At 39.3% G+C, this 14,588-nt stretch overlaps 1 protein-coding gene across 1 annotated transcript in view; it reads right to left on the bottom strand.

Annotated features, from left to right (window-relative positions):
* Positions 1-14,588, bottom strand: part of LOC146649291 (contactin-associated protein-like 4) — a 110,491-nt gene that overhangs the window by 80,738 nt on the left and 15,165 nt on the right. Inside the window, exon 2 of the mRNA XM_085386768.1 lies at positions 7,922-8,032. Within this exon, the coding sequence (XP_085242894.1) occupies positions 7,922-8,032 (111 nt within the window). The remainder of the gene's footprint in view (positions 1-7,921; positions 8,033-14,588) is intronic.

The following is a 14,588-nucleotide window of genomic DNA, read 5'->3' as shown; positions in this document are numbered from 1 at the left end:
GTGGTAGAGGGGAAAGGATACGAGCCATTACAACAAGGGAAAAAAGTCACCCAAAGTCAGCGGGTCTCAAAGATGCAGTAAGTCACAGATAACTAAGCAGAGACGCATGGCAGTATTTCAGGCCAAGATCTGTAAATGTGTCTGTGTCTGGTTTTTAAACTGATTTGAGTGGGAGAGTCAAATATGAGACAGAGCTTGAGGTGTATTTCTGACAACCTGGGAGATAATATGCAGCTATATATAAAACTGACCGGGCACCAGAGCAAATAAACAGTCTTGGAAGTAAAAAAAAAAAGAAAAAGAAAGAAAAAAAGAAAAAAGAAACACCTGAAAGATACAGAGGCCAGGTCACTGAAATCTTTTATGAAAGCCTTTAATACAGGTATAGCAAAACCACTTTTAGTGTCCAAATGCAGCAAAGAAAAGAGCTTAAAATCATAAAAACCAATGTGATTTTTTTAAATATGTAACAAAGCTGATCTTTGAGTTATACAGAATCCTAAGGGGGTCTTAATTCATCTTGAAAATGAGAAGATAGGATCCTTATTCCCAGAAAAAGAACCTGTGATTATTATTTTATAAGTGAATACTCCCTGTGAAAGGACAGTGCTTAGAACTTACGATGCTTGGTTGCCTTTATTCTGCTTCAAGATGCATCAAACACTTTTAAAACATATTTAAGTCTCTTGATTTACTTTTTCTGCATGAAGGGCTTATGCTGGGCTTAACCTGGGCTCATGATCATTTCCATACCATTGAATATATTCGAGAATTTAGAGCTGGGCATTTTCTCTAGTGGATGAGGATGAATTTGAGCTAAAAGACCTTTATTATTGACCAACATTAGCTAAGTTGGGTGAAATAAATGGTAACATCAACCCAAAAGTGCTGAATGTATAAAAGTAAATATTTCGTAAGACGATTTTTCATGTGCAACCTGGTTTCATTGCTGCCGTGCGGTTTAAGTTTTGATCAAGTTTAAGCACGTGAAGCTTTTAGCTTAAAATGTAATTTGTGTTCATTTCAAACTGTCGTATTTCCCATTAATAGCATGACCCTCAGTTACTGAGCTTGGCAGTGATGGTACTGACACTTCCATATTGCAGATGTTGAGAAGTGAGCATTAACAATGAGCAGTGTATATCAGAAATTAACCTTCTTGACAACTCCATTAGGAGTCTTCATCCACGGATACTTGCCATCTGAACCGTGTGTGACCATGGCCATGCATATCCATTAATAATATACAGGATGTTATTAAATATATGATATTTCATGTGAGTGAACACAGTTAAAGAAGACTTATGGGTCCCAGATAGTTTATTATCAGCAGTAAATTGGGGTTAGTCACAGCATAAAAATGTGATTTTTAATGAGCTGTCATGGATTAGTTACTCTGGCTATTTTCAGTAAATTGACTGAAGGATGTAGAAGCAATGTAGACAGAATGCTAAGATTAGAGGCTCTTTAGCTGCATTTTGTCAAGGAATGAGGCAATATTTATATATATATTTATCCATATAATAAGATTTATGGGGAGGCTGACTACCTCAGATTAGAAGGAACTGAATGGAGGAGCTGTGGAATTTAACTAGATAGGGTGTTTAACAGTAAGCAGTAAGTGGGCACCTGGGGTGGCAAAGGTGACACATAAACATATCACACTTAAATCAATATCTGATTCTACATTTAATTCCCCCCCTCTGCTAATGTTGCACCCCTCCTTGAACTCTAAATGAGCACTTCCAGAAAATGATTACTGGGGACTGATGGAGTGTTCCAAGCCTGTTTCAGCATAATTACAGTGACTCTAATGTGCAATTATCAGTATGGACCACTGAAAAACAGAAACTGTTTAGAAGTTAAATACTGCCATTAACATTTGCCTATAAATGTTAAATGCGGCCATTAACATTTGGCTTTAAGATGAAATGGAGTTATCTTAATGTTTTCTTGGCAGTCCAAATGAGACTGAGTTTAAATTATAATTACAGCTGACCACACTGTACAAAGAAGAGCAGCAAGAGAGAGGAACTGCTGGATTTGAGAGGAGGGAGGGGCTAAAGAACTCTATTGTCATTCCCCTTATATGGAGGCAGATTTCAGCTCAGTATCTGTAATATGAACACCTGAGTGCACCCATTTAACATCAGCTTGATCACCCCTGTGGGAAATTTCCCCTGTGCTTTTCTTTAGTCCTGTAACAGCATTGACACAAAGATGAGACTGTTAACTAACTCAAGAAGAATCGCAGGTTTCCAGGCATACATCATGTATTTTCAAATTTTTCAAATGCTTTGTCACGGAGCAAACTCCCACTAGGATAGATGAAAATTCAGTGTGTGTGTGTGTGTGTGTGTGTGTGTGTGTGTGTGTGTGTGTGTGTGTGTGTGTGTGTGTGTGTGTGTGTGTGTGTGTGAGTGAGAACTGGCTGACTTTGCCAATAGCAGTAAAATAGCTTTTTTCAAATCTAAAGCCCTGTTCTGGACTTCACTTTGCTTTTTTTCCACACAAGACCCTCAGTTCCAGTTCTAGGCCTGATGAGGTGGAAAAAGTCAAGCCTAAAGGCAGTAACAGCAAGGCACTGATCAGCTTGTACAAAGAGTCCTGGCATCTATTAACCTTTATGTACCTCAAGAACCAAACTGCCACTGTACAGAAGATTTGAGCGTGACTGACCTCATTATTCTGGATTTGAAAGGTGTACCTTGTACCCCGTTCTGCCTTGGATTCACTTTCCGTCAGGTGCTATCAGCGGTGTGAAAATATTTCTTCATTAAATAACAGGTTGAATCTGGACAGATGGCACCACACTGCTCCTCATTTATGAACAGAAATTTCAAAAATGTTATCCCCAACTCTGTGCCTCTGTATTGCTTTAGGCGTCTGAACTCACATGGGTCAATATAAGTTTTGTTTTTACTTAGGCTCTGATAAGCTTCTGCACCACTTGCACTAGTCTCACTCCTCCAGTAAAGTAGTTCAACTTAGTCCTACAAAAGTGTCTTTCTTGCATAACTGATGGCAAAAAAAACCAAACTTGCTCAACATATTGAGGACTGTTGCTCCTTGGCCTTTAAATTAAAGCCTTCTGCTTGAGGGCCTCTGCTGAATTCTGTGTCAAAGCCTCTCTCTGGCCTCTCCCAAGACCCTTTTTTTATAGCTTCATCAGAAGGAGCAACTCTCAGTGCCAGGGCCATTTCCCAGCCTAATGAATTGGCCACGTTCAATGTTCAGCCAAATAATGCATACAGTGAGGCACAGTACTGGGAGTGGAGGCAGTACTGTGATCCTTGAGTGGGATTAACAGGGCACCATGTGTGAGCAGCCTATCCAGCACCAGTCCCCATATGGGCTGAGCAGCCACGATGCAACTCAAGAGGTGGGAATGAGAGCCAAAGGAGCCCAAGGAAGCACGTGGGAGTTCTGTCACCTTCATCTAATCCGGCTGCTTGGCTTCTAGTAGACTTCTAACTACTTTGTGATGGACAGGACACTTCACTGTGCTTTGCTCTTCACTTTTTATTGCCCCTGTTCACCAACAAGAGGGAACTAGTGGAAACTGACAATCACTGTTGTAGAATCCTGAGTAAATGACAGGACGCTGTTTCTGTTGTTCCTTTAAACAACAAATGAGGGTGGGATCAAGAACTTCCTGGAATCTGCTTGTAAAAACCAAAACTATTTACATTTGGCTTGTATAGGTCTGGGCCACTTTCAGACGGATCTTTACAATCCTGTTATGACCATTTCACCACAGATCTCAAATGTGTGCAATGAGCAGTGGGTTTCTCTGTCAGACTGGTCAGACTTCCATGTTCAAGATCGTAGTTTGGGGCTCAACTTAGCAGTTTCAGGATGTATGCATGTATTTTTTTGAAATTTACAACATTGTGCATTGTGAATTCTATTTTAAAGTTAAAAAAGGGAGAATACTCAGCAGGAGAGACCCAAAAAAGCTGAAGGGTTGCTGTTTTGACACACATGAAGGAGATTCAGAGACACATCATAGAGACGCCATCAGAACAGGACTTCCTGTTATTAATCTAAAAATAGCCTCACCAAGCGTTGTCCAGATATGCCTAACAGTTGACTTTGAAGGGTTTTAGTTTTCATGAGTTATTCCCACCACTTTGTAATCATACCTCAAACCGAGTTCTACTTCTGCCACTAAAAGTACACGGGACCTGAGATGGTACCTTGTGGTATTTCGCACTAGGATGTTGCCTTTGGATCCCTTAACGTTATTTGTTGATCACCTTGTGAATCCTGCGGATGTCTGATCAGACTAGGATGTGGGGAGTCTGGAGGCTGGATCAATTCATTAGGTTCATTATGTCCCACAAGTCATTCCTGAGGAGTTTCTGCAATGTGCCAGGTGTGCAACAATGCGCCAGGTAAATGTTGGTTTCTAAATAACATGCACATAAATGGCAGGAGCCCAGGTTTTCCAGCACAATGTAGCATTTCATTGTCCCATAAATGTATTGTACGTGTACAATGACAATAAAGGCCTATTCTGTTTTATTCTATAATAATGCTTTGATAAGTGTTATTCACATTACTTGTCAGTGGTTTTAATGTGGCAGATGAATTATGTATTTTGCAGATATTTTCTACCTCCCAAGACATATTCTGAACCTGCCCTGAATGAAATTACAAACTGAGCAGACACAGTACATGTTACACTAGGCAGTTGGAAGTGGTCCAATAAGTGCCTGGCTTTAGTGTTTCAGTGGAAAAACGAAAACAATAATTCCTCTGTCTCAGTCTAATATCGATCATGTGTGTACATCGTTTACAAACAACCTTATTTAAAAAACAACATTCTGGTGGCTCATCTTCCATTTTTCTCCAGCTTGATCAAATTATTCTTACAGTCTGAGTAAAAGATGAAGAAGTCTCCCGCTCCCACTGACGATGTTGTCCACTGGTTCTGCAGTCTGCAAGTGAGCTTTGTAAAGCTCCAAACATGGCATGGTAGCCCTTTGCAAGGCCAGCATCTGCATCCAGTAGAGACATCTCTCTTGAATTTTTACTGTGTTCTGTGAATCACAACCCAGTTTTATGTCCCTATTGCGAGCAGGTGGCCCGGTAGAGACTTTTGATGTACTAGTAATATATAATTTAGTGTGTTGTACAGTACAAATTGTTAGCAGTAACTGTTCTTTATCTATCTATCTATCTATCTATCTATCTATCTATCTATCTATCTATCTATCTATCTATCTATCTATCTATCTATCTATCCATCCATCTATCTCACATGTTAGAGTCATTTATAAAACAAATGATAAATTGATAAATGTCATCTTCTTCTCTTTGTTTCGATATCCCTACAGCCAACGCGAATGTATTTCTCACACTCTGTGAATCCAGCTTAGGCTTGCCTTTGATGTTTTGTGCTCAGTGCCCTGTAGGGAGGCAAAGACTCTCCTGCACCACTGACACCCACAGAACTGAACACATCTCAGTGAAAAGACAGAGAGTCGGTCAAGGAGTACTGTTTTTTTTGTTGTTGTTGCTTTTTAATTCTCAGTCTGTTCCTACCATTTCATTGGCCTGAAGGTGCTTCTTGACGGTTGATGTCAACAACTGACCAAATGTATGAAGCGTAAAGCTGCACAAGGTAAAAACTTTTTTATGGATAGCCTGCACCTCAAACCCCTCACTGTTAATACTTTCAAACACAAATGTGAAAAATGGAAAAGGTCATTGCTGTAAGGGAAAAGGGTAGAGAAGAATGATAACCATGCAGGTTGAGCTAACACAAATCTTATATTTAGCCCTTTTCGACAGAATAGTTGCAGGAAATATGAAACCGTTCCTGTTTTTTTTACCAACAACATTTAAAGAACTGATGATCAAACAGATTAGATCAATGACCTTTGTTATATTTTTAGTTTGTTTTTTTAAGAACTCGAGGTAAGCAGTGGAAACAAAAGCACAGAGTAAACTTACTGTTCTTTGACTTTTCGATTTTGTGTATCCACCATGTTTGAGTTGGATGTACAGGACGAATGTAAAGGAGATATTTAACTGAATGGGGGTTTGGGGGGGTCAGTACATAATGAAACTTGTTTTTTTTAATAAAAAGAACTATCTCAGTCTTAACCCAATATTATTATTTATACACTTTCTTCTAAGAAAGTTTGCGAAAGTTGCTTTGTGGCCTCTCATAGGTGCTTTGGGGTCAGCCATCAACGTTCAGCCTCAATTGTCACAGCACTGACCAGTGGCCCAGTGTTTTGTGTTGCTAAATTTATATTCCTTAATGATTGTTATTCATGTTGTTTTCTGCTCACGTTATATTTGTGGTTCCAGCTTTTAGTTTCAGCCACTGTGTCTTCCATGTGTTCCAAGTTTCGTGTCCAGTCAGTCGCGTCTCAGTGTCAAGTCTGTGTCTCTGTGCACGCTTCACGTTTCACTTTGACAGTCTTATGTCCTATGTTAGTGTGTTCAGTTTTGCTTTGCCTTTGTCTTGGTATGTCTGATTAGTCCCTGCTGTGTTTCCACCTTTCCGTTTGTTGTCACATTCTCTACGTTACCTGTGTGTCATGTGTAGTTCCATTTTCTTCAGTCATGTCAAGTCTTGTCCAGTGACTAATGACCAGTCAGGAGTTTCCTAGTTCTAGTTTGAGTTTGTTTTGTTTCATTAGTATTCATGTATCTTGTTTTTAGTTTGCATTTTCAAGCAATAATGCTGCCGCCTTTAGTTAAGCTTTCTGTCTCCGAAACTGGCGTTTGGGTCCTGACCTAGCCTGCCACATAGCTCACCATGACATCAATAGCATTTTGATCTTTATAAAGTTTTATTACTGAGAGAAGTTTTTAACAAAAGATAAAAAATAAAGGAACTAAATCCACTGATTGATCCTTTACAAGTGAATACTTCATGACAATAGTTTTTGTAAGGGGGGGGGGGTTAAAAACATGAAAAACGTGTGCGGTTTGGAAGGTAAATCCAGTGTGTCACACAATCTGGGTCAGATAAGATTCAAGAAGCATACAAAGTCCCAGCATGATGTCACAAGCTACACTGCAGACAGACATATGTTGACATTGTTTCCACATACAGCAAAAAAAAAAATGCAATAGTAACAGGAAATGCATGTCTCATCCGACTGTCAACTTATTTGGTTACCAACCGAGTGTAGACAGCCAGATGACATCTGCTCCACATACACAAGCTAGTATTACCAGATGGCAATTTAATTTTGGAACATTTTTTTAAACCAAGAGCAAGAACTCAATCCAATCAAGACCAAGAAAAGACAGTCGGCCAGTCGCGACAGTAATTCAAACGTCATAATGTTTGCTGGAGTACTGAAATCTGGTTTCTGTGTATGCAGATGCCTTCCACATGCACAAAACATGATGAGAACCATCTGACAGAAGGGGATACAGTTCTTTGTTTATTCTTGTTAGCCAACACAAAAAAGATCAACCAGCAAAAACAGCATCTTACAAGAACTGGGCGAAAGGTGTGTGAAGCACAGTATAGCAAAATACATATGAAGCCCACAGTGTGTGTACCTATTATCTTTCTGCGACATCCACAGTTGTGGGCTGTACGATGACTACACCATGAGGATAATTGAATTTTACTGCGAGTGCTCTGTAAGGTCAGCCAAATGGATTTCTTCACAAGGTAGCAAATAAAACAAAAACAAAATAATTGCCTTTACAATAAGAGAGCACTCCCAATGAGTTCAGTTTTATGTTTGAACCTTTACTGCTGTGTGGGATTAAGTTTGAGTAATGAATTCTGGGTAATAAAGTCACAGTTTCACTTGGGCTTGCAGTGGTGCACGGCTAACCAGCTTGGATTGTCTCTGTTAGCATTTTTGACAATTACCAGGGTACTAACAGCAGATGGTGAAACGTCTAAGTTTAACAATAACAATGAATAACTACTCACCTTCTCTCCTGTTGACCTTAGCAAAGACCGGCCCATGACTACTGGACAGCTGGGAGGAGCTTCTGAAGGATGATGGTAGAAGACTGGACATCAGTGGGTTGTCACAAACATCTGTTATCCAGCCACAGCAGAAAAGACAGAGATCAGTGTTTACACTCACGGTCTGTTTCACTGGACATTCATAAAGACTTTCTGTGAGGAGTTTGCATGTTCTCCCTTTGCCTATGTTAGTGTTGTCTAGGTGCTCTGGTTTCCTCTTGCAGTCCAAAGACATTTAGGCTAAATGTTCATCCTGAATCCACCGTGGGTTTGGAAGTGGGAAAGATTCTGCACTTAAAGTCTGTATGTATCTCACTTTCCCAGGAACTGGCTTTGGTAAGGTGTCACATCCCCTCAACAAAATGATCAGATCTATCATAACTGTCAAGGGGGGAGGGGGGACCCCATCCACTCTTCCAAAACAGTTAGCCTAAAGGAAAGTACAGATTAAGAGTTTAGAGCTGTGTAAGTGAGGCACATAATGTAGGATGCTTTGTATGGTCAGTAAGACTAGAAAAAGTGATCTATACTAGCCCATTTCAATCAGTCTCATAGGCTAATATCTCAGTGTGTTTTGCTCATATGATAGTGTCATTCCACCTGAAAGGTTAAACTTGGATTGCCCGATACCCAAAATATATGTAATCCTAGGTTGGGGGATAGATATGGGGCCTTAAAATGCTCTTTCAGGCAATAAGACAGCTTGGTTTCATGGAGAGACGTTTACATGCCTCATACACTCTAATGTTTATGGAAATCAAGGACAAGCAATACATCAACGTTCAAATTTTATATGAATTAGTGACTTATGTACCTGCAGTTGAGTCATTGATACAATGCAAAAACTATATCATAAAGTGAAGTGCTTATTATGATGTTATGAATGGCTTTGATGATCAGAGGATCTACACTATGACAAGAGTTTGTCCACGGGCCTTTATTAGAAAATGTAAATTCTGCAGTAGTAATATAAAGTGTATATAAAATACTGACAAATGTTTGAGTATATTCATTCAGTCTTTAATATAATCAGTGTTATGCTTATTAAAGAAACACTGGACAAATTTTACCAGACCATTAATACAGGGTTTAAAGTAATAAAGGGGGAAAAATCTGATTGTGATACATTGATCACAATTACACAATGTGTACACAATTACTACAACTTGCAGCAGTGAAGTGTGCATATGAACTATACAATTTCATTGGTTTTCTGCTTTAATACTGACGCTGCTAGGATGAATCTTAAATATTGAATCAATGAACACAGAAAATAAATCATTTCTCTGTTACCGAACAAGGTCAAATGCTGGCGTACTGAACCTTAGTGATGTAAATTTATTAAAAAAATTCAGCACTAATGCCAACAGGTATTCAGTAGAAATACTAGATATAACCATATCAGAAAAAAGTCTTGTTATTGCAACATATGTAACACATACTTTTATTTGTAATTGATCGTATACATTTACGACGAACAGCATCATAAATGCTGTTTCTCATCATCAGTTATAAGCGGTATCCATGACATTTTGTCTGATGTACGTACACTACAAGTGCGTCTAGCGAGTTCTAGCAACAAATCAGCCACAAAATGCTTGGGCTTCTAAACTGATAACCTTTAAGACCCAAAGGATTCACTGCCAAAGGCAAGATGCCAAAAGAAACCAGAGATCCTCTTTCCATGATTCAGTGGTCCAGGACAAATTTTAAAATATGTCAGAAATATAAACAATACCAGTGAAGTGATTTTAATGTTGTGGCTCCCTGTGTTTAAATTGCTGTAGCGTATATCTGCCAATGCTACTTCACAGCTGTTGTTTTTTTGAAGTGCAAGAACACATTAGTGAACAGGATTACCCTTCGGTGGAGGACCCAGACTCGATATTTCTGTCTGTCAGAATATGTCATGCTGAAGAACCCTTTAGTGAAGAACTGAGGGCTGCTGTTCTCCTCATGACTGAAGTACTTATAAGACAGAGGCTGTGACTAATATGTCATTTATTCACAGGGAAGCCGTTTCCCCAGAACACCTGACTATTAGATCATTACAAATGTTCACTCATTTCTATGACTATTGTGTAATCTAACATTTTTTAATGGATTTCCACCACCAAGAAGAGTCGGCCTAAATTATTCACAATCCCTTCAGAGATGCCTGGTCCTGTCTCCCAACCATGACAACAAGGCTTCCTCTGAGATTACCTTGTCAACATTATTGTACTTCATTTCAAGCACAGAGGGATTTTCATTACCTGAGACTATAAACCAGAGACTGTTGACAGTTTTGAATAGCCTGTCATATCCACCTAAGCCTTTTCCATCTAAAACCGCTCTTCCCTGCAAGTACTTGAGAGTTTGTGCATTTCTATTCAAGCTCAGGTGAATTTATTGTCGGAAATCTATTCTTTACTTTGGGCAGCCCTGTGCAAGAAATTGGATAATCACAACTGTCATTTCTTTCAGTAGTCCATGTTTTAAAACAACAGCAATACTTAAAAAAAAGACTACACCACCAAACAGTTGCACAAAGTAATAAAGTAATATTAGTCAACTACGGAAAACAGGAAAACATCCAGGCATTTTCTTTGAAGCCGTGATGCACTGATGCAGATCCCATATGGACAGCAGTGACTTGTAAGCCCTTCATAACATAGGAAACAGTAAACATGTTTCTCACCTACAGAAAAATGAAGATTCAAGAACAGATAATTAAGCTGTGCAGTATAAAATGACAGTGGGAATGACAAGGTGTTCAGGAAATGTATAATCTCACTATAAGATTATAAGCTGTGCAGTATAAAATGCCAGGATGTTTTCCTTAGTTTACTAATATTACATAACCTTGTTCATCTGTCCTCCTTAACAAGTGAGCCAAATCTCAACAAACCTTTGCACAACATTGTCACACCTAAAGCAAATATTAACATCTATGTTTTAAAAAAAGATTTATTATAAATCCCAACTTGTTTGATTTTCATATTTATACCCCCCTGCAAGTAAGCCACATTCTCCAACTGCCTTTTTCTCCCACATATCCGTAAATAACTTAACAGATACCAGAATTTGTGTCTGCAATACTGAATAAAGAATGTGAAAAAGCTGTTGTTTCCCACCTTATGGATGTGGATTTTGCTAGTTATGCTAAAGAGCTTTTTCTAACTTCTCATTTTGAACAGCAATTACGTAGTGTAGCTAAGTTACATGTAGCTAGCTAGCTTTAGCTTGTTAACAGACTAAAGTTTTAGCCTAGGTATAGCTAGCAAAATAATCAATGAATATCTTAGTCAGTCAGGTTAGCAAAGCAGACTAATTTAATGACCCATTATATTACAAACTTATTTCTTATGCAGGTCGTTATTTTAACAAAATAAAGTAATATAAAGGTACAAAGAAAGGCATGCAACTACTGTCATGGCTATGTTTAATTCCTTGCTGGAGGGGAGAGGGAGGGGAAACAGGGATACAAAGGAGGGCGGGAACAACTAATCTATAGTGCCTTTTTCACTGTGCAATATTTTTGTGTTAATATCCAACAGTGCAATAGACTCACAATAGTTGAAATGTGCAATTCCCTTGTATATTCTTATTTCTATTTATTCTATTTATCCCTATTGTATACTCTGTATTTATATATGTATCTTTATTTATATATGTGTATATGTGTATATATGGTATATTTCTGCTCACATTCTGCAACTTCTGTCGGTGCTGTGCTACTGAAAGCTGAATTTCCCAGAGAAACCCACCCGAGGGATAAATAAAGTTTCATCTAATCTAATCTAATCTAATCTAATCTAGCAAATGGATAAAACTGTGCTGTTCATGTGGCAGCATGAACTCTTGGACAACAAACGTCAATAATCCCATCATAAACAGTAGAGACTGGTAGTTTGGAAGAATAGATGTGCAGTAAATCACAAGTCTGTCAGTCAGAAGACTGCAGTTTGTGTCCTGTTTGGAATCTTAGCATTTTGAGTTTGTTTTCACTTGCTAAATAATCTACAGTTTTTACTCCCTAGAGTTAAACTATGCTGCACAACATTAACCCTGCTGCTTAAAATGATGCTTACTCAGTGCATTTAAATGCAGCACCCAGGTAGGGTTGCCAACCGTCCCTTAAAATACGGAATCGTCCCGTATTTCGAAACAAAAGTACACGTCCCGTATTGAGCTAATAAGGGACGCACTTTGTCCCGTAATACAGTGAGAATCAAAAGTAGTCTATAAATGTTTATGGAATTAACGCTTTGTTTGAAAACATAATTCCCAGCCCCTCTCCTGCTTTGTGACCAATGAGCTGACAGCACACTTATGACAATTTGAGTATGACAATTCAGATTACCGCTCATCTCATTGGTCGAGGAAAGGTCGCTTACGGAGAAAATACCGGAAGACAACAGATGACCACAACAAGAAGCATGGCCAACAGGGAAACAAACGCCGTCACTGCGGTGCAAGTCTCGGACGACAGTACACCTAAAGCTGGGCAGACACTGTGCGATTTTTTCAGTCGCGTTATTCAGCTCCTGCTCAAACTGCACGATTGACTCGCAGGGGTTAGAAGTTGGTAGGTCACGATGCAGGTCTCACACTATACCGCCCGATGCTCTGATGCGACCTGAGAGCTCACACTGTGCGTCCATAAAATGAAGGTTATAACAGAAAATCTGTCGCTCGCTCTCTGTCTCTCACTCACACAGACACACCACCACCATCAACTTTGCTAAATTGCTAATGAAAAACATGATCGGGCAGCTGTGATTTAGCAGCGATGTAGATCCAACTATTTTCACGGTTGTTGTGGTCGTGATAATTTTGTGAGGCCACATCGAAAAGGCTCGGATGAGCTTTCCAAAGTTCTACAAGTTGTGCCTCCATCGCTTGTGTCCAGATCACACGCTGCACAGCCGTGCTGCTCCGTCTTTTTCACGGCGTTTACGTGTTTGCGCGCGAGCAGTGTGAGCGGCTCACGAGCGATTGATGATCGGGAGCTGGTCGTGAGGTGTTAATCACTTCTCGTTACCCAACGTATACTACACGACGCACGATGAAGGCCAAAATCGGTCCGATCACTCAAAAATCGGCTCAAAATGGGCCTAAAACCGCACAGTGTGAGCCCAGCGTTAGAGCAGCAATGTTTGTTCCCCTCAGAGAAAGGGAAGAATGGGAAAAGGAAAACACCTGGCTGGAAAAAGTTAATATGGGCATGTGCAGTGAATATCAGCGCTATGTGGCCAGAAGTGTGATAATATAATTTATTTTGTGTAATAAACGACTGCAAGGATAGATGATTACAACAAATAGATGACTAATACATAAAAGTAATACATAGATGAATAATGATGATGAGTTAAGATGCGTAATCATGGGAACAAGCGGGTTTTCAAACGGGAGCAGCTGATTAGCATTAGAAAAGCTGAAATAATACCTCAGCTGAAGCCAATTGTACTAAATGCACTAAATGTGCACTGTTACAAGAATATTTTTCTTTCTATTGTTTTCTATTATTTTAAGTTAAGCAGGACAGAGTTCTTTTAAAGAAAGATTTACTTATATTCTCAAAAGTTAAGCATGACAGGCTTCTGTTTAAGAAAGAGACCTGTTTTATGTGTTAATGTTGTCATTTTGAGCTAAAAATAAATGGCTAAATGATCATTTGTTTCACATGTGTTCATATCACAAAGAATACACATCTACTTAAATCAAATTCAAGTCAAAGGGTTAAAAAAAATAATTTCACACACAAAAAAAGAGCTAGAAAATTCACCACACTGGGAAGGGTGAAGACAACTGGGTCGCCCGGCCCTGGCCACGAGGTGTCCCTTATTTATTTTTCAGGGAGTTGGCAACCCTACACCCAGGGGTCCTCTGCAAGCATCCATATGTGACGAGTTGGCAGTGAGACTTGGCCTAATAACCTCGTGTCATCATCCACTGTGGCAAAAGGCACACATGTGACACTCCAGAGGCTTCAAGGAAACAGTACAGTTGTCTCGTGTGTGCCTGCTTCAGCAGATACTTGCTCGAGCCAACCTACAGTGGGTGAGCATGGACTCAAGCCCGAGCGACTGGATTCTGATTCTATTTCACTAAATGTGCACAGTCATCATCAATAACTGGGGATTTCAGCTGTTTTTTAAGCAGTGAATCTTTGCGGATTTTCATTTCAGTTCATTTATGGAAACAACATATAACCCATGCAACCTAACACATTTCATATCATTCTGATGCTGCTTCACCTGCGTCTAGCTTAGTCTAAAGCAGACAGAGATACTAAACAAGATATAGATGATGACCGAAAGGGCATGAGTGCTGTAAAACATCATCAGATTTCTGAATAAGCAAGTCTGATTTTCTTCAGAGTTGCTGTGACATTTGAAAGGTGGCTGTGAGGGGGAAAAAAGTACTGATTAACACAGGCAAACATGATATAACATGATATAGCAATCATATATAAGATGCTTTGAAATCCCAGCCACTAACTAACTTTATTAGACTAAAAAACAGCTTCAAGTTTTGCTTAGAACTTTTACTGAGGACTAAACTGACAGAAGGACTAACTGGATTTGATTGTGGAACAATAATGCAAACACTGATAGAGCCTGTACTACCGGAAACCTAATAT

This window comes from Rhamphochromis longiceps, linkage group LG17, assembly GCF_057381845.1.
Source record: "Rhamphochromis longiceps isolate RC_006_pf linkage group LG17, R_longiceps_female_GT1.1, whole genome shotgun sequence".
Taxonomy (NCBI): domain Eukaryota; kingdom Metazoa; phylum Chordata; class Actinopteri; order Cichliformes; family Cichlidae; genus Rhamphochromis; species Rhamphochromis longiceps.
Note: the sequence above shows the minus strand (reverse complement) of the source record. Positions and strands in the feature narration are given on the sequence as shown.